Raw genomic sequence first — 26,867 nt, forward strand, 5'->3', positions numbered from 1 at the left:
TTAACTTGGAAAGATCACAGTAGTCCGACTATACTCACCATCAGTTTTAAGTATTACTCTATATTTCTCTTAGTTCAAAGTACCACATGGGGGTTTTTTTTCCATTTTTAAATAAAAACATTGGAGGAGCAAAAGCTGATGCACACGGCTGAATGTCTGTTACATGTGTATGTAATTTTAGGACATAAACTTACCTTTCCATTTAAGAATGGGATTAACTGATGACAACAACATGAACAATTTAACTTTCCTGGCACCTTCCTGTTAGACGCAACTGGAGATAACCAAATGACAGCAATAATTCACAAGCATTAGTAACGCTAAGCTGTAATTCCTGGTTTGCTTATGGATTATTGCAGTTCTTGGCTACCAGGGCAAAGCTATGGCACACACAGAGTTAACTGTGCCCCCCCACCCTTTCTTCACCCCCCTTCTCTCTCCATCTCATTCATGCCACATTCCACAGTGGCAGGGTCCAACAACAATATAGGAGGGTACCCAAAATGAAGAGGCAGGGCCTTCCATTCTTCTGCCTCTCTTGAATTAATTAACTGGAAATGAGTTTTGTCAATGTTTTGGAAAGGCAGAGGGGTGAAAAGAAACTGCGAGAATTAATCACAGTGAGAAACTACCTCTTCAGCAGTCTGCCAGAGTTCAGAAAACCCATGAGAAGTGCAAAATAAAAGGAAAGTGGGCTGACTTACCATCCAAAGGAACAAATAAAATTCAAACAAACACCGAAGTCTCCAAAACAGAGACATGCCCCAGTGCAAAGGAATGTAGCATCTGTTGCCACAACAGCTTCAGCTTTGTTTTTAATATACTTGTCATGAAGACTGAAAGGTAACAAGGTAGAAAAGACAATTTACTAATAATTTAAGCACACAGAAGGCACGTTGTGTTTAATTCATTAAATATTTATGTTCATCAGCTGTTTCACTGATCCTTATATAAGTAGAGATATTTAAGCACCATGACTGAAAATGAGTAACTTTCATTGTTGAGCCCTGACTCAGCATAGATCTTTTAAACAGAGAAGGCAGACTGCAAAGCAGTTATTTCTTTGTTGAGTTTTTAATGATAGTTATCTCCAGGTTCAGCAATGGAAATTATAACAACTCGATACTGCATGCATGACATCTTTCTACTAAAGAAACAAGAAAGCAGTGAAATTTCAACCATCTGAAAAGAAGGATGTTTTTCCATAGGTTAATTTACCAAGGTATTTAGAAAATGTGTGGGTGTTCTTTCGTTTACAATAGTGAGGCAGAAGTATCATTTGGCAGTTTTTCTGAGAATGAACGTAACACTTCCAGCAGACTGGAACTAAAACTGAAGAAATCTTGATTGCCTGAGCAGGGAAAGCTATTTTAAAAGAGAAATCCTCTTTTAATGATTTGACTCATCTTCATTTTTCGTTCGCAAGAACTTTTTCCTAACAGATCTCAGAATTAACTTGTCATCTTGTTTCTCTATCTCTAAACCCATACTCTCGAGGGCAGAATTGTCTGCCAGCCCCTTCTCCTCCATCTGCGCAATAAGCTCTTGGTTTCTCTCATTCTGTTCAGTGAGATTTCGGATAGCATATACTGCCCACTGGTTCACAACTGTTGGACAAAGTTAAGGATCATTTATTGAGTTAAAGATGAAACTATGCTTATTTTAATTTATTACCGCATTCCCCTCTCCCTGGGCCCCCACTGCCCCCCTAATCCCTCAAACTCAGAAAAACAGTAGAAATCAAAGGTTTTAAAAAGTAAGACTTTTCCAGGCAATGACTCTGAACCTGCAAATACTTGCATATGAGGTAATTTAAGTTTAAATTTGGTATGTCCCTTAACTTCAGGCAAGTTTATTAGGTTTTACCTTGAATTAAAAACCAAAACAAAACACAGATGAATGCAGGAATTAAAAGAAAATATTGTTTTACAATAAGACTACAGTTAATTGAAATGTTCCAACGATCTTCCTAGTGAGATTGAAAAAAAAAAACCAAACCGTCAGTCACTGTATTTACAATCTGAACACTTCAATGCTATACTTCCAAGGACTGGCAAACAAAACGAGCCATAAATCAGGTACAAGAAAGAAGACAACTATTATTTCCACTCTAAAAGTCAAAGAAATGCAGAAAAAGAGAAACACTTCCAGGTTAGCAACTGAAAATAGCACATATAATATGGGAGACACTTAAAATATTTAACTTCTAATGTTACCTAAACTTGGTTCTTTGCACCTGGGTCCTTTTACAAACTTGCCAACAGAAAAGACACCACGATCACCAGCGGGTAGCTCCTGCTCATGTTTAAATGGGCACAAGCTGCAACTCATTCACCTTCTAAGGTGGTCCCTTGAGGCCAGGATTGAGGCACATGTCAGGGCCGTAGACAAAGGATTTAAATTCCCAGGATTATCAGTCAGGCATCTTCCAAGTGAACTACAGTGTCAGAGATGTTAGTCCCAATTCTGCAGCTGAAAAGCTCTGTTATGATATAATCTTTCCCAAGTTACCCATATGGGAGGCAAGCCATTCTGAATCACACAAAAGTGGTTTGCCTGCAGGGCACCAATTATTTACTACATGTAGCTTCACATCCAGTAGAAGAATATGCATAATTTATTCATCTCCTTGATGTCTTCTGGGCTGGACGGTGTCTAAGCATAGAAATAAGATAGCATTCTTATGGGCATTTGCCAGGGGTGACCGGAGGGGAAAACTCCTCAGTTGTGGAAATGCGAACTTCAGCCAAAAGAATAATATACAGGAACTGGACTTTCTTGCACAATCTATCGTAACAGCATTTGGAAAACCCAGCACCACTGCATGCATGTTCTTCCAGCAGCAGTCTTGCCATTGTCTCTGTGCACCTTGCACTGACTGTTGTGCCAACCTTGCTGCCACCTCCAAGCACCCCTTAGGCTTATGCACTTTCGGCAGAGGCAGCTGCTCACGCTGGGTCATTGGATGCATCAGGCAATGTGGATAAATAACAAAACATAGCAGGAGCAGTTTTCTTAATACAAGACCTAGTCCTGCCTTCACAAGATTACATTTTAAGAGAGGGGAAGTGATGAACTGAGAATACAGGAGACCAAGAAAAAAAGTTTATGACTATACCTAACCACAGTGCTACTTTGATGCCAAAAGAGAACAGGGAAGGGACTCAAATAAAAAGCACATGAGGAATCGTCAGCAGAGAGAGAAGGGTTTAAATGAAGAGTAGCTTGGATGAACATCACAGGAAACACATGCTAGGGAACAATCCTGCACTGGCATGCATCAGTGAAACAGCCCCCTGCCTTTTAATAGCAGTTTATATTTATTTTCATGTTCAACCAGACCAGAACTGAAATTCAAAAATGGCAAAGCAGTTACAAGTATAGGGATTATTATTTTTTTTTTTTTTCTGACAGAGTTCTTCAGACTTTGTCAGGAAGCATGCTACATACCTCCTCCACTTCAAAAATTCTGGCCGAAGCCTGGATCTAGGTGGGGTAATGACAGAGGAGAGAAATTAAGGAGAAAAATTAATTACATATCACTTCAAAGCCTCGATAGGTGGAGCACGAAGTCACCATCCCCGGAGGTATTTAAAAGATGCACAGAACTGGTGCTTAGGGACATGGTGGACTTGGCAGTGTTAGGTTAACAGTTTGACACAATGATCTCAAAGGTATTTTCCAACCTAAAAGATTCTATGATTTATGACTGAGAATATCAATCTGTTCTCTCCATCAGTGCATCACTACTATGGTATAGTGAAAAGTCAAGTGCCAAACTACACAGAAGTTACATAAACTGAATATTTCCACTGAAGATTACATTTGAGTATGTAAAACAACAACAAAATACCAAAGAAATCAAATCGTATATAAGCAGAATCTCACTCAGCTCCAATGGTGAGAATAAATTTCAGAATTGTAAAGTATGCAAGCTGATGGGTGCACATGTACAAACAGATGAACAAAGGCTGATACCTAGGCAGGTCTTTCCAAGATCAGATTTAAGGCATTTCATAAGTGCCAAAAAGTAACATTAAATTCTCCCAATAGACTGTGAGAAACATGCTACCACCCTCCCTGGCTCTGCTCCTGGGATGAGAAGCAGAATTCTCCTGCGTTCTTCTACAACTCTCCATAAAATACAGTACTTGCATAAAAGAATACCTCCAAAAAAAAAAAAAAAAAAAGAGAAAGTTATTTTCAAAGCATGACAGTTCTCAATCACAAAGTGCCACACAGAGAAAAAGTACTCTCCTTTTTTTTTTTTTTTTTTAAATGTATTAGCCTTGGGAATAATCCTGTTACCATCATTTTTATGTCCTTCAAAACAAAAAACCTGCAAAACCCCAGAGCAAATGATGTTTTCCCATTATCATACCCATTCATGCTTACATAACATCTAAGACATCCCCATTATCTTATGAACTCTATCATCATTACGGCTTTTATCATTATTGACTACTGTAGCTGAAGCTGCAAAATGGTTTCAATAACGTTTTCACTCACTCAGAAAACTCTTTTCTGCATGTAGGTTTTCCATTGTAAATTCAGTCATGAATATGCATGATTTCCCTTGTTCGCATGCTGTGTGAGGCTAAGACCTTTGGATGGCTATGTGCAGACCTAGACAGACTTAAGTGTCAGCAGAGATTAAAGCTAGTCTCCAGCTAATATTCACATTACCCTCTTGCTCCTCTCCAAAGATAGCGACACAGAGAGAAAATTAAACATATTCTAGAGTCGCTAATCCTACCCACACTTTAAGCACTTTATTGTATGTTCAGCTTTAGAAAGAGAGCTTCTAAAGTTTCCATAGTTACTACAAATAAGAGCATGAGCCTGTTTGTTGTGCAACTGCATAAAAGAGAAGAAATGCAGCAAGCACAGTAGATCTGATTGCATAGACTGGTCTAGATTTTTCCAAGAGGACACAGTGTGTTCTGAAATTAATATTATAGACAAGGAAGTGAAGATCACAATATCTCTGTCACAGTGCAGAAGACGCACAAAAGAAAGAAAAATTTTTATTTCATTTTGCAGGAGCTTCATTACTAGACTACCTGTGTCTAGGGAATAAAAGCAAACATTTGTACACATTTATAGCAACTTTTTCAAAATCTATCAGTACTGTATGCTATGGGATTCCTACGTTATTTTGACTTATACAAACAATAACAAAATGGAATCAACTTGTCCTGCATTCCATACTTGTGCAACATCTTCATACAGCAATTTAAAAATTATCATCTCAACTCCCCTGGCTCCTAGCTTCAATTATCAAGGAGGCGGGTGTATAGAGAGAAAGGAAGAGAGATGGAGAAAATGTGCCGGCAATCTGCCCCAGAGGATGAAAGATTTTACTGTCTGGAATCAGCATAAACCACGAAAATCTATGCCACTAAATCCCATGGAAGTTTTGCCACTGACTGCAAAGGGAACTTTTCACCATTCTGTTGTTTCTTTTCATATGGTTTCGGCTACAAGAGCTTGCTAGAGTGAATGCTGCAATAGCACAGGGACCATTTTATAAGTTTAATGGTGTATGAAAATACAACCACATACTGTCAAGAAACACCAACCAATATCCTATTGTGATACATTACTGGAGAGGAGGACTTACAAACCATTTCCCAAAGAGAGTATTCCCACTTTTCATTCTCATATTAGGAGGTCCAATTTGGATTAAATGTTATTGGCAAGTCTATTGGAGCCATCTGGATCCCTACGAGTTGTTCTTTAAAACAATTTGGATTCTATGGATGAAAGACAGTAGACATAATTATTAATAAGGTTTGAATCTGATGAGGCAGATATACAGCAATGCATAAGTAAATGTGAAAGTATGTTGCTTGGGAAAGGCAAGTAGTAAGTTTAAAAAGTTAAGTATTATCATTTTCTAATACAGATACTGAAAGGTGGTAACAAGGGGAATTAAATACATACACCTTTTTTTTAAGTCTCCTTGATAGTTATTAATACTGAGGAATTTCCAAGTCTAACACCCTGGGTGGAGAGTCTGATTTATTATATAGTATAGATACTTTTTTTTTTTTTTAAAATTAGACCATTTCCTGCACCGCAGTTATTTTCAATAATTAAATGATTACTTCAGAAACTTTCTTCCTAAAAAGTCATTGGACTAATGAGAAAATAAGGATAGTCTTTGCCCAATTCTATTATCTCATTCAAATCAGATTTTGGACTATTAAAATATTAACTATATTTTATCAAATATGGGAAAGGATACAAAACTTTATCAAGAAAGACAACTCACATGGGTTGGAACGCTAGTCAAATGGGCTGTTTATGCAACAGCTAAAGTCACTGAGCTTCTCTAAGAGCTGGAACAGGTCTATAGGGCTATTATAGAAACCAGAGACAATGAAAATACAATTCTTGTTAATTATATTTCTTTCTGGTCTTCAACGAGTAATCCAATTATCACTAAAACTTCTGTGGAGAGGAAAGAAATACTGAAGTGTCACATTAGAAGGATTGCTTCCACGTACAGACCTGACTGGACCACACTGAAAAGACATAAACCATTTCCCCTTCAAGTCTCTCAGTCCTTTTAAGCACTTCTGTTTCACAGCAACTTGAGGATAATTCTTCTCACCATTAAAAGAGGTCTCTAGACAGCTACTGCAACTGTTAATCACCGTTTGGATCAATGTGCTGTGATTGACCACACGTAGCAGACAGTCAGGATTCAGTCCTGCGCAGTCAGCCAAATTGCTTACAAAGCTCGACAAGTTTCTTCCTGTTGAGGTTTCAGTAGTTTTATGAAGTCCTAGAAGCTGTATGAGATGATAGAAAATCCTTACAACATCTTTACCTCTTTTACAAAATTTTACTTGTGCTTAAGACATTACCAAAAAAGTAATCACAGAAAATGTAAGGAGCTAAAGGTTTTATCTTAATTTACTTACTCATTTTAAAGAAGCTAATTCATTTATACCTGACATTAAATTATCAGCATCAGAAAACTTCAGGAATTCAGCCTATATAAACACAAAATACTCTGCCTAGACGTTACAATAAGGAGGTCTAAAATATTTTGGTTGATTGTACTTTTATTTATTCCATAGCAGTCACGACATTATCACCCATGACTGCAGTCACCACTTTCTGAGTTTGAAAGCTACAACCAGGCAGTGCTGTATGAGCTGGGAATGTCTTCCTCCTTCTCCTCCTTTTCCTTTTCTTCCCTTCCCTTTCCTTCCATCCCTCCCCTGCTTGACCTGGCTCCTGCAGAGCAGCCACAGCACAAGTCATCTAACCTAGAAGCCTCCAAGGTGGAGAGGCATCACTGGATGCTGGAAGAGGCATTTATTCCTGATCACATTTTTCAGGGATATGATTTGTTACACTGGGGAACCTAAAGCAGAGGTTCATTTCTGCTACAGGTAACTCTCACCTGGTCCAAGAGATCAGTAGGAGAGTTGGACCATCTACCGCCCAACAAGGTTCAATCTCCACCACTACGTGGCAGCAAAGCTTCACTGGAAATACACGAAATTAAGATGCCTGCAGCCGGCCCTTTCCCACTACTCCTTACTGGGACAGGAAAGACCAGAGTTGGCTGTGAGCTCTCCCCATCTAAATTTGCCTCCACAAAATATTTTGGTAAAGACAGAAAGCCTGTCCCCAAAAACCTGAACTGGGGTTTGCAGCTCAAATTCCACTCTGTAGAAGAACATTGTTTTGCTAGAGAAAGACCTCAAATTGTACCACCTCAGAATACATGAACAGGCAAAACTACTGAGTTTAAACTCATCAAAACAGTTTCAAGACAAAAGCAACATTCTCAGTAATTCACAGCCTACAGAAATTAGGAAATATCTGTAGCAGAAAATAATTGTACATTAAATATTGTTTTTCCAGTTCTCAAGCCTTCACTAACCTCCCACACTAGCAGTTATCTCTTCCTCTAGCAGACAAACACCATCTTTCTGCCTACCTGGATTTATACCAGTCTCTTAACATCTACCTATTATCTGTAATGATGAATCCATTTCTTAAATTGTGCCCTGTGGGATACAGTTTTCTTTAACATGGGACTCATATCTTCTGTATAATCAACAGACAGGTACATTATAGCTCATGTATAACTTTCAGTGAAAGTTCATCCATTTAAGCATCTATGGCCAACAAATATACTTTAAAACCAGAATGGATGATTATACCTCTTTTGCCCAACACTTCTGCACAGAACACAGACGACCAAAGGTCAGTCACTCTTGAAATCAAGTCTGCTGATTCTGTTTCATGTACAAGATATTTTCACACCATTTTTTGAAAGACATCTAATCTTGACCAGAAGATTTCACTGTGTCACTAAATAAACTGTTCCAGTGGGTAAATACCTCATTGGTTGCAGCCTGTGATTTATTTCTAGTTTAGATTTCTTTAGAATGGTTTCCAAAAACCTTTTTTTTTTTTCATTATAGATTTATTAAAAAAAAAAAAAAATCACAGATCATGATCGAGGCACTTGGAAAGTATCTTTTGCATGAACTAAAGAGAGAAACTGAGGCACATATTCCAAGCTTTGCATAATTCTTGTACCTCTTCTCTCCATTGGTATTTTTCAGCACTCCTTTTGAAGCATAGGCACCAGAGCTATGTAACAAATTCTGCCAAAATTTCCTATATGGCTGATTACAGGTACAATGCAGTTGCCTCCTCCTTCTGGCTGTTACCGATTTCAGAAAAAGTGAAAAGCAAAAGCTCACGATATTCAGTTGTCCCCTCACTCCTTGCTACAGTCCCACAAGTAGAGTCCAAGCTCTCCAGGTCATTCAGAAACATACTTCCAGCACTGTTCAATTCCGACACCCAGACCCCAATCACGAGACTCATAGTTCCAACACTTGACTGCTTTTAACTACATACTCACTCCAGTGACATCCAGCTAAATAGTACCTTGTGGTCATTAAAGGGCTGGTTACTACTTCAGCAATTTGGGTTACTAAGACATTTCTTACCTAGAGCAACGTGGGGGTTTTTCTCCCCAGATCACTAGTGTGTCTAAGTTAACAGATTATACAAGGCACCACTGAACAGTATTATATACCCAGATTGCTACTAGTCTTGAATGCCTGACAGCTAAACAACATCTTATCCATATTCTATGTGCCTCCCTTCACACTCTGTGGGACTTCAAAGCACACTGCCAACACGCCTTAGTATACTATGAAATTAAACACAAAATTTCAGCCAAGTACTCCAGAGCTACAAAAGCCATAGTACATGTTTAGCCATGTCAGGCTATTTTTATTATCACGTCTTTTATGCCAAAACTTACAGAACTTTAAAAAAAATTAAGCTATAACCTCTAGTTTGTTTTACTTTTTCCTATACTCAGACTTGTAATACTAGCTTAAAACCATGAATATGACACATTCATTTTTGCTGCTTAGGCTGCCAATTTTTTTTAAAATTATGACTTATATTTTTAATAGAAACCCGTAATTTATGAGTAACTATAAATCATCTGGTTTTAAAATACAAAGAATCACACTCTCGATCAATCTCAAGCTAACGCTCCACAGTCACAAGATTCTGTTCTTACCATCCCTTCTATTACACTAATCCCATTTTAAGAATTCATGACAACTAAATCTGCTAGTTATCTCCAAGAGGTATTGGAGAGTTAGTAGATTGTTACATTAAAAAGGAAAAGCTTCAATTGCTGTTACCTAACTGTTAAAAATGCCTTAGCTTATCGTCTTTTCCCAGGTACAGAAAAAAATGCAAAATTCCATTAAGCTGAAACTCATGTATCAAATTACTATTAAAACCTACCACAGACATTGACATGTAAAGCACTAAAGCATAGGGGGATGGTAATTTTCTTCAAAAACTGATTAAATATCAGGCAGACTGTAGTAATTTTAAATTTCCTTGGACGTGTAAAGAAAAAAACTCCACCTACACACAGAAATATATTCATGTGCATTTATACACATACAAATAGAAATGAACTGCTTTTCTAAAACACTTTAAAATGGAAATTACATTAGTCTAATAAAACTTTCAAAAATTTGGCACCAGACTCAAAAGCCCAAGCTAGTTAATACCTGAGATGTGGTCAAGCTAATTATAATTTATCGGTCTAATGTAGATGACAAGATAAGCTGACTCACAATTTGGATAGAAGCTCTTTTTCTATTTATAAGCTCTGGAGATTAATCTATTTATATGGATTCAACAAGGAGCTGTATGACAGCTTAACTATCACCATTGTGCTTGAATATTTATTTTATCGATTCAAGCTCTCTGAATAACTTACGTAGCATAAAACCCACCCCCTGGTGCTTTTGGTAATTTCAAAAGTCACTTTATGACAAATAAACAAAACAATGAAGGTAAACAAAACTCCAGTTTCAGTCTCATAAACACCAGATGATGTCCGGTGTGCATCCAAAAATAAAAACAGTTAAATAAATGGGTGTTTTGAAAGATGCAACTGAATTATAACCCACTAAGGTTTTTCTCCCATGTTTTGCAAAATAGCTATTAGCCACAATTTCAGGAAATGGTTGCATCTACTTGAAGAAATCTCAGAACGCCAAGAGACAAGAACAAACCAACAAGGTCAATGGAATGGACTGCAAACATATTCTCAGCAAGAAAGGAAAGGTTAGATTTTGGAAACCAGTCTGGAAATAGAAAGAAAAAAGTCTAAACAAAGATCTGGGGAAGTGAGGAAAACTGATTTAAGGATAGCAAGTAGCTATATGGGACAACGCATTTGCCAGCTGAAGTTCCAGATTGTTTTAATAACAGTGACCAAAAATGGGACAACAGAAAAATGTCAGACTAAAGACATTATGCAAAGCATTGGCCATATGACATCTGAATATTCTTTGGAGGCATGCGAGGGACAATGTCAAAAAGACAGACTGCAACATGATAAGGCAGTTGTAGAAGGCATTCCATTTCCAACAATATTTTTGAACCACTCCTAGTGTTATTAAAGAAAAACCAAACCAAACAAACAAAAAACCCCCAAAAAACAGCAAAACAAGAAACAAAAAAAATCTTTGGGTGCCAAATTTCTAGTGCTCCATCTCAGCCCAGAGGGGAATTTTTCAAAAGAAAGTCTATAGAAAAATCGAGCAAGCTGTTTGAGCTATAAAGGCAGTGAAACATTGTATTTTCCTCTGATTTTTTTTTTGTGCTCCTGGTAACTGAAGATCCACCTTCTTTCAAGAATTCAAGCCTGTTATGGATTTAAATCCACCAAGAGGATTAGGGCAGAGGACAAATATGACAATATTTGGTGTAGAAATAGAGTTATTAACTTTAATTCCTTACTTTTACATGCATGAGTTGGTGCCTACAGAGATTACTTTTTTCAAGGGATTAGAAATATTATAATGTAACATTTGAAAGGGCCTTCTTACATTCTATACACCTCTTTTAAACTTTCTCCAGCTCTAACAGAGATCCTGTACATCACACATTTTTAATGATGGTAGTTCTCACTTACTGGAGCTAGGTAGAAGTGAGATACTGAAGAACAGACTTCATATTTACATCTCTGCAAATGTGCTTTAGTATTTTATAGATTCTCAAAAGAATTAACAGTGCCCTTCTGTCCATGAACTCTGAATTTCAGTATTTTAGTTATCCTGCAGAAGCACTAAATAAATTGCATCCTCAAATTATGCAACCAGCAACCTGAAATACACCATTATGAATTAAAAATTTTGTTAAATGTCCAAACACTAAATTTAATCTGCGGTCATTTCTGGAAGAAAAAAGGGACAGCACTTTAATTTGCCAGAGTATCTTTTCCTGTACTGCACAGTGCATTCCTCCTGTGGTCTCAGTCTTTTTCAGTTCAGGAGAACGTTGCATTTGACAAGATAAAATTTGTTCTTGGGGAATGGTGTGGATTACTGATATAGCTAGTAGATGTAGAACATCTCACGAGAAAACTTAATATTTTTGTCTTCATTCTAAAGTAAACATTTTCTTACAAAAATCATTTCAGAATTACAGTCTTTGGGTCAGAAGTGAAATCTACCCAATATCATGTTTAATCCCGACAAAGTAGGTGTTTTTATTGGTTCTTCACCTTTAGGTGAGTTCTGTTTCAAACAGTCTGCAACCTACAGAAAAGACAATGAGTTAAGACATGGAAGCTGTATTATCCCAGCTTTTCAGATATGAAGCAAATGTCAAGAGTGATTTAAAACTGGATTAGGTTACACGAATGCCTCCTGTACCCTTTTCAACAGGGACCATGCACCTAGTTCCTCCCTCTTCAGAGATTTACAATAATCCCACTTTGGAGACTTTACTCAGTATTGTATAGAAAAATCCTACTCAGAATGAAATCCAGACCTCATTGGTTCATTAACGCTTCTGTAAGAACAAGACCAGTTACTTCCAGTGCTGCTTTCAAGACTGTAAAGATGACCTGATACACAGTGACAGAAATAGGCGTTGGTGGGCAGATGACCTTCCCAAAAAAACCCAAAAGCAGTGTTTGAGAATAGCTGTGCTTTTCCCCTTTCACCATGAGAAATAACAGGAAAGTTGAAGCCTCTTGGGAATTGTTTAGGAAACTAGGCCACCACTGCAGCTGAAAAAAGTCTTATCATACAACACTGAGGGATCCCCTTGTGAGCCAAACAGACCCCTAGGCTCCATGAGTATCAAACAAAATACAGCTATAAAGAATTCACAGCAACTTGCAAGAACAGGATAGGATTTGGTCTGCTGAATAAGGTGAAAGAAATAAGCCCCTCTCAGAGACTTATTGCTCAATGAATAACCACTTGTACCTGTTCCAGTTTCTAGTCTGACCAGTTCATCTGAATATATAATTTTAAGACATAGAGAAGGAGCTAAGTTTTGCACATATGCCAGGAACCAAAAATCCTCCACTCTCTTCAGGCTTTTAGAGAAGAATTCTCAGCGCATAGGAGCTGAATTGGACCGGAGTATGGCGATACAGTGACTTCTTCTTGCTTGACCATTTTTTTCATCCTAGCTCCATCTATGGTAGTCGGCTGCCACTCAGTTGATATTTTGTGTTGTCTTTGGCACTATGAACCTAAAGCTTCAGGCCAACAAACTTCTGTTCTTTACCTGTGCTGCCAAGTCCCATTCTTCCACTGCTAGGTCACTAAAAACTCACTATCTTCCTTTTTCTTAAAGTCATTGTGACAATCAGTACTGGTTTACAGAAAATACAATTCTAATTGTGCTCTGTGTCTGAGGATAAGGGCTGCAGTGGCAGCAAACTCTGATAATGCAAAACTTGAGCCATCTACCAAAGAACGTACTTCCATTCAGCCCAGGTAAACTTCAGACTTAATTGTGTAGTAAGGCCAAGTGTCAATGGGATGAGGAAAAGGGTAATTTCTTCCAAGTGGGCAGAACTTGACTGGGCACGAGGAGATCATTACTTTTTTCATCAGTAGTCTAGGTTCTTTGCACTGACAAGATTTTATGTGTGCTTGTGAAAATGCAGAACCAAACAGCTCACCTCAAACTACTAAATGCATTGGCAGTGCCTGAAGTAGAGCTTTCCAAAGAAAGGCAACTATTACTGATGTAACATTATGCTGTATTTTCTTGCCAATGTACATGAGATAGCCACATTTACATAAAAATGCTCAACTGTCTGATGGTTTAGTTTGAAAAGTCAACTCACTGTCCTATTTTTGCTTTCTACTGGCTTCTGTTCAGCTGTGAGGCTTTTTTACAGTATGTGGCCTGTTTTAGGTTGTACTCTGGAACTTAGAAATGAAATGTCTGTCAGCTCGCCCCAAACTCTTTGTTGGCATCTCACAAAAAACAAACTGACGTTGTAGACCATAGCAACTTGATTTCTTCTAGCTTTAGTCAGAAGTATGAACCACAATTATACTTGCTGTTGCCATGAAATCAAAAGTATTTTCAATCTACCTCTCAGATGACTTTCAGACTGAATATAATCGAAGAAGCTTAGGGAAGGAGTATCTGAAAACTAACATCTTTTCTACATTTTCACCCATTATTCAAACTAAGGGGCTTATGTATGCATATCCACAGCAATCACAGGTTCTTCTTTCACAAATACTGAAAATTCTTACTCCTAACAGATAGCCTGCTGAGTTTTTACTCATGTGTATAAACATATATATGTGTATGTATGTACACACACACTCTACACTGCAGCGTATTTTTTCTTCAAGCATGACTGCACTTTTGGCTAACAGAAAAACATGCCTGATTAGGGGTTAATATAATATGTATACTTACATAAGGTCATTCCAATTAAATTCAGACATTCACAAAATCAATTTATCAAGAGATCTACTGTAAGAATCTCAAAAGGGTAAGACTGGCAAGCATCCTGAAAAAACAAGAATATTCCATCTTCAAAATTACATTTCCCTTCTGATTTTCAAGTTTTACTGGTTTAACTAACAGTTATTACAGTATAGTTATTTGGATAATGTTTTTTTCCTAAAATAGTAATAAATATTTTTAAGGAGAGACATTAAATTAAAAACAAATAAGCAAACAAGAACCAGAAAAAAAAGAAAAGGCATATTTTTGTGTGCTACTCATGAGCCTAAATGTCAGGATGGAGCAAAAAAGCAGACGACCTTGTTAAGGTAAACTGAAAAGTCTTCAATAATAAACAGGTCGGTTTATTTAAAATCCTTCATAAGCACCTTTTTTGTATGATTAGGGTCAATAGTCTTTTGATCAGAATGGGCTGGCCTCCCTCTTTATGTTTGCCTTTAGCAAGTGAAATCTATGAAAGGTCAGAAATGAAGCTGGAAGGAGCAGTAAGATCTTAGGATGAGGTAAAAGATAAAAACGAAAAGAAGGGTTCTTGTCTTGATGCTAGAGCTTGTCAGCCGAGGAACATGGTGGCTTAGAGAGCAAAATAGAAGATATTTTAATTTAGAACACCTTTTCAACTCAAATAACTTGAAAAGCGGGATCTGGAGCAAATTTTTTACTGATATTGCCCAGATGGGCATCTCCAACCCACTCTGCTATTCTGTGGCAGGTTTATTTGTTTTTAAACACAGGTTACACAGGTAAAGGCACAACACTTCCAGCTTTTCAGAAGCAGATCAATAAAGTGAACATTCAAAACAAAAAGAATTATCTTACGAAAGAACCTCTCCTTAATCTAAAGACAAACAAGTCCAATTGCATTTTTGAAACACCAGTTTTTCTTTTGGATACAGGTCAATTATGATTAGGATACAACCAATTCAAGATGGAAGGTTTAACGGGTATAGAAAAAGTTAATGTGACATTCAGCCTTCTCTGAAGTTTAACTCTTCAGACCCCAACGTCCATAATGAACCACATCTTCTCAGTCTCAGTCTATTTACCTCTTCCCCTGTGTTAAAAGCCTGGCAACTATCAGCTGAAAATCTGACATCTCTCAGCATTTCTCCACCGAATTTACCTGGAACCATGTAAAGTTGCACTAGCTGAAAATTTCAAATACCTGTTCAAATAACCTTTGCAAGGGGTACAGAAAATTTGTTCTTAACTGTCCATAATCATCTTCATATCTGTTACTAGTGAGGGTGGAGATTTTTTTGTTGCTTTTACTCATGAAATAACCTGAAGGAAAAAGAACCATTTGTTGGTACAAATGTAAAAGATACAAGTCTGCCTGAGATGTAACTAGACAGGATAACAGTTCTCCCAAACTGGGCACTGAAAGATGAATTGAAACCAAAAAAGCTAAAGCAATGGAAACATGTCACTTGAACTTCAGCTAGTGATCGCTGAAGCGACGAACCTCCTGATATTTCTATGCACATTACAGAACTGTTCAGGATCTCAAAGGATGCAATTTTAAGGTAATGACAGGTTTACAAAGGAATTTATTTTAGGATAAGAGCAGACCCATTTCCTCTTTCAGCAGTATGCTTCCATATGCCACAAATAAAAGGACTTATCAAAGGATTTCTCCTCTCAAAGGTAATAAAGAGCTCTTTTAACATCTAACATGGCAGTCCAGCTTCTCCTGATGAAATCACATACTTTAGGGAAATTATTTCTATTTCCATCCAGAAAAAAAAAAATCCTATCACTTTTACCACAAAAGTTACATTTTTTCCTTAGAAAATTTTGTATGTGTAATTTGGAGGTAGAACTTTATTACTAAAATGTAGAAAATCAGTATATCAACTCTGTCTTCAGTAGAAAACATAACAACATCTCAACTGTAGAGCCTGGGTGTCTCCAAAGCAGACAAAGCTCCAACGAAAATGTGCATCTACTAATAGTTTACTAGGAAATCTAAGAAGTTCTTATATAAAAGAAATCTGGAAGAAACTTTTTCCAGTCAGCTTTATCCGAGAAGAAAATGTAGTAACACAGCCTGAAACCACAAAAACAGGCATTAGAAACAGGAACACAGAGAAGTTTCCGGACATGACTCCCCAAAGGAACCCTGGTGGAAGAGCTACACTGAGTTTTCCCTCGCAGCTTTCTACACCACCTTGGCAAACTGCAGCACCACTGAGCGATCATATTTGAATTTCAGCAACTCGCTCAACGCTCAGCTCAAGAGCTGCCTAAATGCTTCCCTTCAATTAGTTTTCCTTGAAATGAGAAAAGACATGAAATATATGCACTTTGGATCACAAAGTCACAATGCAGGCAATTTGGGGATGTTTCAGTTTTAAGCAAGTAGGCTTTGAAATCTCTGCCCTACAAGCATCACAAAATGGATTCATGGCAAACAGGACTGGGTGCACAGAGAGAAAGAGTGGAATCTCTTCAGAGGAATATTATGCAATGGTGTCAGGCACCTACATGCTCCTAAGGACCTGATTTGTGTTGTCTAGAAGTAGCACAATACGCTACAAAGCAGGCGAAAGTAGAGACAGATACAACCTGCGCAAACTCCTCTTCTGCTTCCCTGCATAAGACATGCTGAGAACACAGCAGATGAGGAAGGTTAGAGGCAGGAGAGAAGCAGGGGAGCATTAACTTCATGTAGCACAAGAGCACACGAAATAGCTCTAGCTCAGAATGATAAACACAGTAGCAGCCAGAAGCTGTGCTCCAAAAGCTGAGGCAGCAAACTGCGTCCCAGCAGGCTAGTCCCTGCTTTGCCCAAGCGCTACTGACTTTTTCATTTACCTGAATGCTGTATGCTATGGATCAGTGCAAAAGCTCATATTAGGAGGTGTCATTATGTCTAGTAAGCCTTTAAAAACCAAATAAGCAAAGTTTTATCTTCTGGTAAGAAGTTTATAGTACAACCATAAAATGTCAGCCTGTAATAAAAAGGTGTCAGAAGTTCCACATTGCCCAAAAATGCAGTAAAGGCTCCCATGGTATTTTATTTTCATTTCATTCAAAATCGTAAATTACAACTCTACCCTTTGAAGGCTTCAAAGTTTATCCTCTTTTACTAACAGTTAAAATGCAGTATTAATCCTAGAAAGACATTCTAAAAGTCGCTGCACAGCTGTGCTTTCCAGCAAAGGAAGACTAACTCGGGATCAAAACTCCTTCCTAGGTTTTCTCAGGCTGCTCTTCTGGTTAGGGAAAGGTAACTTTCCTTGCCCTTGCCATCACATCCAGCAGTGCCCCTTACCAGAGTCAGACTGTGGAAATCCAACTCTGCTACTCGGTGCACTGTCAAGAGAAACACTGTCATGTGTCCAACTACAGGAATGGTGAGGAATGAAAAAACCTTGCATACAAAGAAACAGTGAATAACTCAGAGGATGCTTAACACCCACTGGTCCTCCACCCAGCGTGTTAACATCTTGCTATCATCTGTCCCTACATTATTTCATCCTTTTAAGATAAACTTATATGCAGATGATGTTCTACAGCACATAATTATGAGAATACTTAACATTTTCACAACTTTTTGTTTGTTTGTTTTTATGATAATTGCTAAAAAGTGATCTTTTTCTGATAAATTAGTTCAAAAAACCTATTTCATGTAAGAAAGCTGACATTACTCTAGACAGGAAAGGCATTTGACTTTCAGATGCACTTATCAGAAACCTACAAAGAGCTAATGATTAGATGACAGAAAATAATAGCTCACTCACTGAACACATCAGCAGGATTACTACGGAGTTCATGAAGAGATGGGTAAGTCTGCTCAGCAACTGTTTATCTTCAATATAAAGTGATTTCCCTCTAGCAGCAATTTATCTTGGAAAGTCTCTGCTCTTAAACCCCAGAAAAAAGAAAAATATGAAGCACGATGCCATTTTTATTAAAATCTCCTCAACGTTTCAGTAATTTGCATCGTTAATTCTCTCAATTACACATTTTCATTACAGCTTGCTAGCCTTGCCTCTGTGCTGAGAATAACTTCTCCAGTCAGATTTAATAAGCATACAGAATTGATGGGGTACTTATTTCAGTCCACTGAGTAGATTTCAGTTGAAGCAAAAGCTCCAAGATCTGATGCAATAACCAAACATAGTCCTAATTCAGATTGCTATTACAATTACCTCTCTGAAATGACACTTGTAAACGAGTAATATTTATTACTTTAGGGAACATACTATAAGCACAGTTTGGCTTAGAATCCAGTTCATGAAAGCGTGTTTATAATTTTGATGACTTCTGCACCAAGCATTTAAATACAACCTAGAAACCCAGGAGGCCAGTTAGACTTCGGTACCAACTGAAAGCAATGCTGGCATAAATATATTAAACCCTCACACCTCTTCTTATGAGTCATATTCAATAATCAGAATTCTTTTGTAAAGGATACAAGGATTGTTGTCATCAATGCTGCAGTTGTCCAGGATCAAGGGGATGCCATCTAACTCATAAACCTAAATAAAAACAAATCTTTAATTTAACAGATGTCTCAACAATACTCATGATGTTTCATGCAAGAAATACGTAAAAACATAACGGGGATGTCTGTTTCATAAAAAATATTAAGCACATTAACATAAGTTACAGAGTAAATCTGCTATTATCAGCAATAAGTATCACAAAACAGTAATACAAGCAGATATTAATTTCACATTCTTCCTTCATTTAGCAAATTAGCAAATCAGCAAAGATGAGACCTGCCTATTTTTATTTTCTACACATATACACATGACTTCACAAATTACACTAATACATTTGTTTGTGTGGATGAGTTAATAACATATAACCCTAATAGACTCATATGAACACACCCGCACTCCCAGGAACTCAGTATAAGCTGACGTTAACAATAATATGAAGCATAATTATCTTAAGAAAAGTATATTCCATAAGAAATTTATCTAGACTTCTCAGGTACACTGTAACACCATACATCATCATGCCTATTTATAACTTTAGAAAGTGTTACTTATTTAAATGAAAACCTGTTCTGAATTATCTGCGAATTTCAACCTTGGAAATACCTTCTTAAGACATGCAAGCATGGTGGGTTTTTTGATTTTGTTTTGTTTGATTGTTTGTTTGGGGTTTTTGTTTTGTTTTGTGGGGGTTTTTTTGTTTTTGTTTTAATTACAGAAGTAGTTTTAAAATTACTTGAGAGCATAAGGATTAATTATTTATATTCTTATACCAGTATATTATTTATACTATTTAAGCCATTTGGACATGGTCCTGGGCAACATGATCTGCATTTAAGCAGGGGGGTTGGACAAGAGGTTCCTCTAAAAGTCTCTTCCAATGTCAACCATTCTGTGATTCTCTAATAGCCAAACTGTACTTGTCCAAATTTTAAATTCTTTAATTCCTTAAAATTTTATTTCAACCCAAAAGCTAGCAGGCAAAGGAATTTAGACAGAATGTCAATTTAGATTGCAGTTTGATGATGACATTCTCTCTTCCATCTTTTTTGCTCAAAATAAGATGTGTTTTTATGTACCATGTAAAACAGCAGCGCACAATGTTTATACTGCAGGACGGATCAGCTTTCTGAAATGCACGTCCTATGGTAAGAGAGGAAAGTTGAGTAGGAGGAGATTTAGAGGTGAAATCCAAAACAGACTATCCATCAGTAAAACTAAATTCAGAGACAAATCTTAGCACATCCCTCTTACAAGATCCTTTTCAGATGATCTTATTGCAGTCTCAAACAACAACATGAGAAATTAACAGTAACAGAGATGGATACACAAACAGGCAAGGCTTACCTGTAAGAAAAGCAAAGAGCATTGTTAGCTCTTAAGACCTAACTAGCACATCTGTGCTCATCTGTGCTAACATGCATAACTATATCTACATTAAATATAGTTAATAACACAGGTTTTAAAATATCCATTCTTTCCACTAAATTTTTGTTTTGTCCAAAGGTCATGCATCATGCATGATGTTATACTTCAAAGCTTGAACAAACAGTGACCCTTCAGTAATACAGTACTTGCAGGTGCTTGGGAAATATTAGTTCTTTGATTTTCATGCCGTAGCCTACAATGTTACCTTTTATTTTCCATCAGTGAAATGCTGAACAGTACGAATTAATCTAGATTAAGTGCTGTCAACTGAAATAAACCATGCAATCTGTTCCAGTTAGATTCAAATGAGATGTTCAGTCAACATAGTGAGTATTTGGGGAAAATTCTAATTATAATCCACACACACTTCAAAACATTACTGCAGATGCTTCAAAACATTACTGCAGAAATATAATGAGATTCCTTCAAAGTAAAGTGGGAACAGAAGCAGCAAACCAAAGCCTTAGTGATACTCTAACATAAAAACCCCTTCCTAACTACCACTGCCTTACGCACCCACTGAGAGTCTCTTGAACAGTGTACGATTAAACCACACATAGAATTTGATCAAGTTAGGTATAACTTTTGTCAGCATGACACCAATGTTACTATGTCACTTACTAGACAGTAAAATGAAACAAGGGAGAGAAAACTTACAATACAACACCCGAGACAAATCTATACACTTCTCTGAGTGACTTGTGAAATGAAGAGCTTTGATTCCTGAGCAACCACTGCTAGAGCAGTTCCAGTCCATGCCAGCTATTCATCAACCAGCAGCGATCTGCTAAAGGAGAATTTTATGGTAACCTAAAATTCGTGCCAGTTCAGTAATTGCTCTGCATGTAGCAGAGACTTTTCTGCAATAAGAATGCCACAGACAGTCCAAGGAAGGAATCGCTATCTCCCACCAGGCTGTCCTACTTGTATGGCAAGAGTCTCTCAAATCTCACTCTTACACCAACAGATTTTGTAAATGTCAGGAAACCATCCTCCTAGGTCTCAACCTTTTACACAGATTCATTGGATCTATGCTGCCCAATACAAAGAGGTTAGTGAATTTTTTCAAATAATTGTTGGCCTCAGAGTTTTTCCTTTGAAGTGAAATGTCTGTGAAATGAAGAGTAGAGCAGTAGACCTTTTGCAGGGATCTTCTTCAGGGCTTGGGAAAGGAGTCAGTATTGCACAAGTCCCAAATATCATTTTAAATAAGGTGCAAAAATCTCCTGGGAAGAAAACATGTAGTGGATGGTGTGAAACTGGCTGTATTCCATTCAGATTTTGGAAGAAATTATAGACAGAAACTAAGGACTAGGACAGTTCTGATGTCCATCTTGTAAACATGATTGCTCATATTGGCCTGTGTTACAAAAGATCACTAAACCTGTTCTCCATTTACATTATTGACAAATAGCTGACCAATAACACGGAACTGCACCAAATTGTAAAGAAACCCTACAAGGTTATTTTATGAAGAATAACCATAAGGCTTTATTCTGAACTACACTGAAACAATAAAAGAAGCTGCAGCCTATGTGTAGGCTGAAATCTCAATCACATTTCTGTTAATTACAAAGGTTACTTAAGTTTAAAATTTAAAACATACAGCTCTGTGCTAGAGATCTCTAGTGCTTCAGTCCAGTTAGTACCAAAACTTTTGCCCTCATGTTATTGTGTCGGTTTCTGAAGTTGTTTTCTAAAAAGCAGAAAAAATAGAACATCCATCATTCAAAGGTGTCTGTCTCTGCCAGTTAAGAAAGACATCTTTCACAACACAGCTTTATATTGCTGTCTCACTTGATTTCTGTATTGCCTTTGAAACATAATGAAGATGGGTATCACGCCAGTGAGAAATGTAAATGTGTTACACCTAAAAGAAAATGCCTTCCCTCATGACAAAGTGACTGCTAGGTTTTTTTCCCTCTTTGTATCACGAATTTAACAATCCATTTCAATTACTTAAACCAGACACTGAACAGAAGCCCATGCAGGCAGAGATGCTATATAAATATTAAACAAGAGCTTATGGAAGCGACCAACCCAGACCACATACACCCACTGGTCACGCAGCCAAGGAACAACAGAGTTTTATTCGGATAGTTTGGGACATGTCAGTCTTAAGGAAAAAGTTATGCTTTTTGTCTTGATAACCAATGAGTTTATTCAGCCCAAAACTAAAGTTTTAATGTCGTCTTACAGAATTCGTATTTATTAACCAATATATAAATAAGGTTACTAGCAAAATGAAGGATATCTGCCTGAACAGAACTACCTCTGGTAAGTTCCCAGTATTTTTAAATGAAATTCACAGAAGTAATTGTCATTATCATCCACAGCAAAGCCCAGAGAAAATATAAATTAACTGTAGACTGTTTCTTGAATCTTTCACTCTAGCAGCAATGGAGCCAAGCTCAGAGGTAAGAATGCAAATTCTCCAAGCATGACAGTGCTTGTTGCTGAACAAGAAATGTGCATACATCTAATAAAATGCAACCACAATCTCCAGGTCCAGCAACTATACAGACAGAAACAGAAAACCTCCAGCAAAAATAATCTCTTGAAAGAATCGTTAACACTTCAGGTGTTAAAAACACTACTTAGTCAACTATAAAAATAATATTATGCAAAAGGTACATTTCTGTCCTTAGATAACAACAGCTTGAACATAAATTGTTCTTCCTCTAGAATGCAACTGATCCTGAGTCTTCAATTGATGCAGAAGGCAGAATGAGAAATGTGTTTGTTTCAGTCACAGAAATACTTCTATTTCTTCGAAGTTTCATTTGGTGTAACTAAAGATAAGCAAAAGGAAATGTGTTCTCACAAACAGAAGTGGATTGCTAACAGTTTGAGTAATCCATGCTAATGTTTGCTCTTCTTTTTACATGTTACTGACAAGCACAAATAGAAAGACAAATTTAAAAAGTGTTCGGTGTGGCGGAAACAAACTCTAGAAACAAGTCCAAAACTGGCAACAAGCAGGAACCATTTCTATAGAAAAGCTCCAGATACGACATTCTTTACAAATCACCAGTTTCCTATCAGATAAAAAGTCTGTCTCTAGCAACATTTACCTCCAGAGCATTACATTTCTATTCACATTACAGAGCTTAAAAGAAAAAAAGGCTTCTGGGAGCAACAAAACTGGCAAACTTCACATTTTTATGGACTTGGCTGCTTCAATGCACTCTTTGCAATGCCCCTAGTTCTGTCACACAGATAGAAGTGTCAAAAACCACGCAAGCAGCACATGGTCCATAGGTACCAGTCTGCTATCGACTGCCAAACGACAGCCTTAGTTTGCAGCGGATCAGGGATTCATCTGCCACTACCCAGATTCCCCTCTCAGGAGCACTACCTCAGGTTTCTCGTCTACCTGTTTGCAGATTCTCATGAGGCAAAAAGAGTTTAACAATATTTCTGATACCCATATTTCTCTGACAAATTTCATTTAAACTGGCTAATGGATGTAAAAGCTGGAGGAGGTAAAGTAAAAGAGATGGGGAAGAATAACACATCTGGGATGGCACGACCACAGGCAGCCTAAAGAACATATTCAGGTCACAGTAAACAAACTTATCGACTTATCGACTATATTTTCTGGTTTTTTCTTAGTACTCTAGATTACTGAAATTATCTTTCAACATACTTCTGAAGAGAAAAATCATGAAATTATTAACATCCATCTTACATGAAACAATACCATCCTTTACTGTATCAACAGGAGCAGAGCCAGCAGAACAAATGAAGCAATTCTCCTTGGTACTCATTAGATTGCGACCCACTCAAGGGGCTGAAGCTCTGACATGCAAAGAGGCTGAGGGAACTGGAGTTTTTTAGTCTGGAGTGAAGAAGGTTTCAGGAGAACCCGATGGCAGCCTTCCCACACCTACAAGGAGGTTACTAAGAGGACAGAGCCACTCTCCTGACTCGGGTTAAAAGCAGTTTAAATAGAGGAAAATACAGTCATAACAATGAAACTGAGAAGGTTCTGACTGGCTAGAAGGAAAAGTTTTTTACTGTGAGGATATGGAGTGGTTTGTCCACAGACACTGTGCGCATCTTTGAAGTCTTCAAGATTTGTTCAGCTTTGAGCAGGAGGTTGGACTACAGACCTCCTGAAATCTCTTCCAGTCTGAATAACTGTGCAAGTCCAAGACTTTTCCATCTCACTCCAACAAAAAGGAAAGAGCTATGACAAGGGAAATAAGCACAAGTCCATCCTTTTCCTCACATTAGCTCAAGATCAAATTCTTTCTACCCTAATACAAACTTTTCTTGGTTCTAAAGCTGGGAGAAGTTGTCAGAAACTATTTATCAGAGTATGTAACAAACAGAAACAGTTCTAGAAAAAGTCTTATGATTCTTGCCCATTGGTAGAATAATGCTGCATATTCACTGACTTCACACAACAGAGAAATCTTAAAATAATTTGTATTTCAGATGCCAGACTGTTCATATAAATTTATTCCTATAAACTCATGTTACTTGTATTAATGTCTGACAGTAAATAAAAAGGATTCCTCAACAAACTAAGATTACTATGTTTTCTACAGTAAAAAGTTAGGAATTTTGTGCAATCCAACATACTGAAGAAATATCTGGGCTGGCCAGGAAAAAAATAAAGAAAGGAATAAAAGTGAGGTCTAGAAATCACAAATCATTTTAAAAAAGACAGTGAGAGCATAAGCAACATTGTTAGCCTATGGCAGAAGCTTGCTATGAACCTAGTAACCTTTAATCAGAACACACTTTTTTCCTACATCGAGAAGGATGAGGAGCAATAAGCCTAATGAACAGAACATTCACATTACACATTTAGAAAGTATTTTTAAGAGCAACGGTTAGTCAAGCACTGCAATACCCCAAAGCACTTGTCTCAAAGATTCCTGGAGCAGTCTCCAATGTTGCAAGTCTCCACAAGTGACCTGACAAATCTTAACCATGAATACTCTAACCAGTCCTGCTCTGGACAGGTGAATGGTTATGACCCTTTGAGTCCCTTCTGTCTCTAAGTCTGCATGACTTTTCTCTGACAGAAAATCACATTAGAATAAATCATACCAAAGAAAAGTGATCCAATGAAATACACATTGGGGATTTGTTGCCAGTCTTTTGCCATCATTAAAGATGTGTTTAAGTCTTATTCCTTCTGAATGTACCACATGAAGGCTACATAATGCCCTGCTGCCAAACTGACCAACAGGAGTCACTTTTCCTCCAAGACCTGCTCAAAAAGACAGGCAATTAGTAATTAGACATCTGGGCAGAGTCCAGTATTCAATTTGAGGAACAGAGCAACTTAATAAGAGTAGGAATGTGTCAACTGGTTAGGTTCACAAACTGGCTCCTCGGCAGCTATGAGGGTACTGAAAAATACGATTTGATTTTGTTCATTTCTGAGTCTTGGTTTTGGGTTTATTTGTTTTTCCAAGCAGCAGAACTGACAGGAGATACACAGGAGATTCTACTTCAAAGGACAAAAGAACACTTTAATCCATCAGTGCTAGTGGATTCCTAGGTCTACTGCAGACTACAGGCACTTTGGCTTAGAATAGAGGCATCTGTGGCTTGTGGCAATCAAGTCTATTATTGGAGTTCACCACATCCTGCAGATCTACTGAAATACTTGTGGACAGAGGCTCCTTTCTCCAGGACATCACAGCAGACTTGCTTAGCTAGTTTGAGAGCTCCTTACACCAGCGTCAATGACTTTGAGAGCTAAGTGAGATCTTTATGTCCATTTCAGTCAAGGCAGTGTCCCCAGAATACTCCTCCACCTACTACACCATTTAGGCTAAGCATGTATTTAACATTTTAATGTTTGAAATTCAGAAATCACGGTAAGAAAACTTGTTGCTCCTGCTACATTAATTTCAAATATACTCTCCCCTTTTGAGCCTTAATTCCCAGAGAGACATGAGGTTTATTTCAGCTCTCCCAAAAGAGGTGACCCTTGCCTCTTTCTGGAAGACAAAAACAACCCAAAAAACCCCAAACAAACCAAATTAAAAAAAAATAAAATCTTAGGCTCTAATAGTGGGATTCCTTTGTGATGTCCTAAAACTCTCTGAAGAGAATTGGTTTAGGAGATGACGGTTTTGGCCTTACTGAGGGGGAAGGGAAGAGGACACAAAGGTACCAAGCACACAGCCAGGGCTGAGCCAAAACAAGCAGAAGCAAGAGTGTCCAGCTACTAGGAGAGGATAACAAGTCATCTCAGTTGCTGAATAACTTTTTCCACTAGTCTTTCCAAGAGCAAAACACAGGAGTTTCCAGCCATTGAGATGATAATATAAACACTTGAGAATTCAAAATAGGTTCCCGCAAGAGACAGTAATACAATTGGTTCATTTTGGTTTTTAAACAATTCAGCTTTCATCATTCACTTATTTACGGTTCCTGAAACAGAAGCCACTTTTCAGTAACAAACAGATGCTGCTACGAGGAGCAGGCTCTTAGCTGTTTTTAGGTTTAAATCTGCTATTTAACATGGATAAAGCAAGGTCCAAGACAAGATGGATTTTGCTTGAAACACACAATATTTGCTAGCGTGGTCTTTGCCTACTCTGGTAGCAGCTGTAAGAGAAAACAACAGTGCAAAGAATCATCCAGTATAAAACCCTCTGCTTTACATCAGTTGAACTTGTACAGATTTGCATCAACAAC

The 26,867-nt window shown here is 37.6% G+C and overlaps 1 protein-coding gene across 2 annotated transcripts in view; it reads right to left on the reverse strand.

Moving 5' to 3' along the window:
* Positions 1–897: 897 nt before the first annotated feature.
* The window catches only part of ATXN10 (ataxin 10), a 101,410-nt gene continuing 75,440 nt past the window's right edge, over positions 898–26,867 (reverse strand). For both annotated transcript variants that reach the window (XM_065644605.1, XM_065644614.1), the window contains exons 10-11: positions 18,743–18,806; positions 898–1,607 (exon numbers count right to left, since the gene is read on the reverse strand). In XM_065644605.1, coding sequence (XP_065500677.1) covers positions 1,390–1,607; positions 18,743–18,806 — 282 coding nt within the window. In that variant the 3' untranslated portion in view covers positions 898–1,389. The remainder of the gene's footprint in view (positions 1,608–18,742; positions 18,807–26,867) is intronic.

The sequence above is a fragment of the Caloenas nicobarica genome, chromosome 1, assembly GCF_036013445.1.
Source record: "Caloenas nicobarica isolate bCalNic1 chromosome 1, bCalNic1.hap1, whole genome shotgun sequence".
Lineage (NCBI taxonomy): Eukaryota > Metazoa > Chordata > Aves > Columbiformes > Columbidae > Caloenas > Caloenas nicobarica.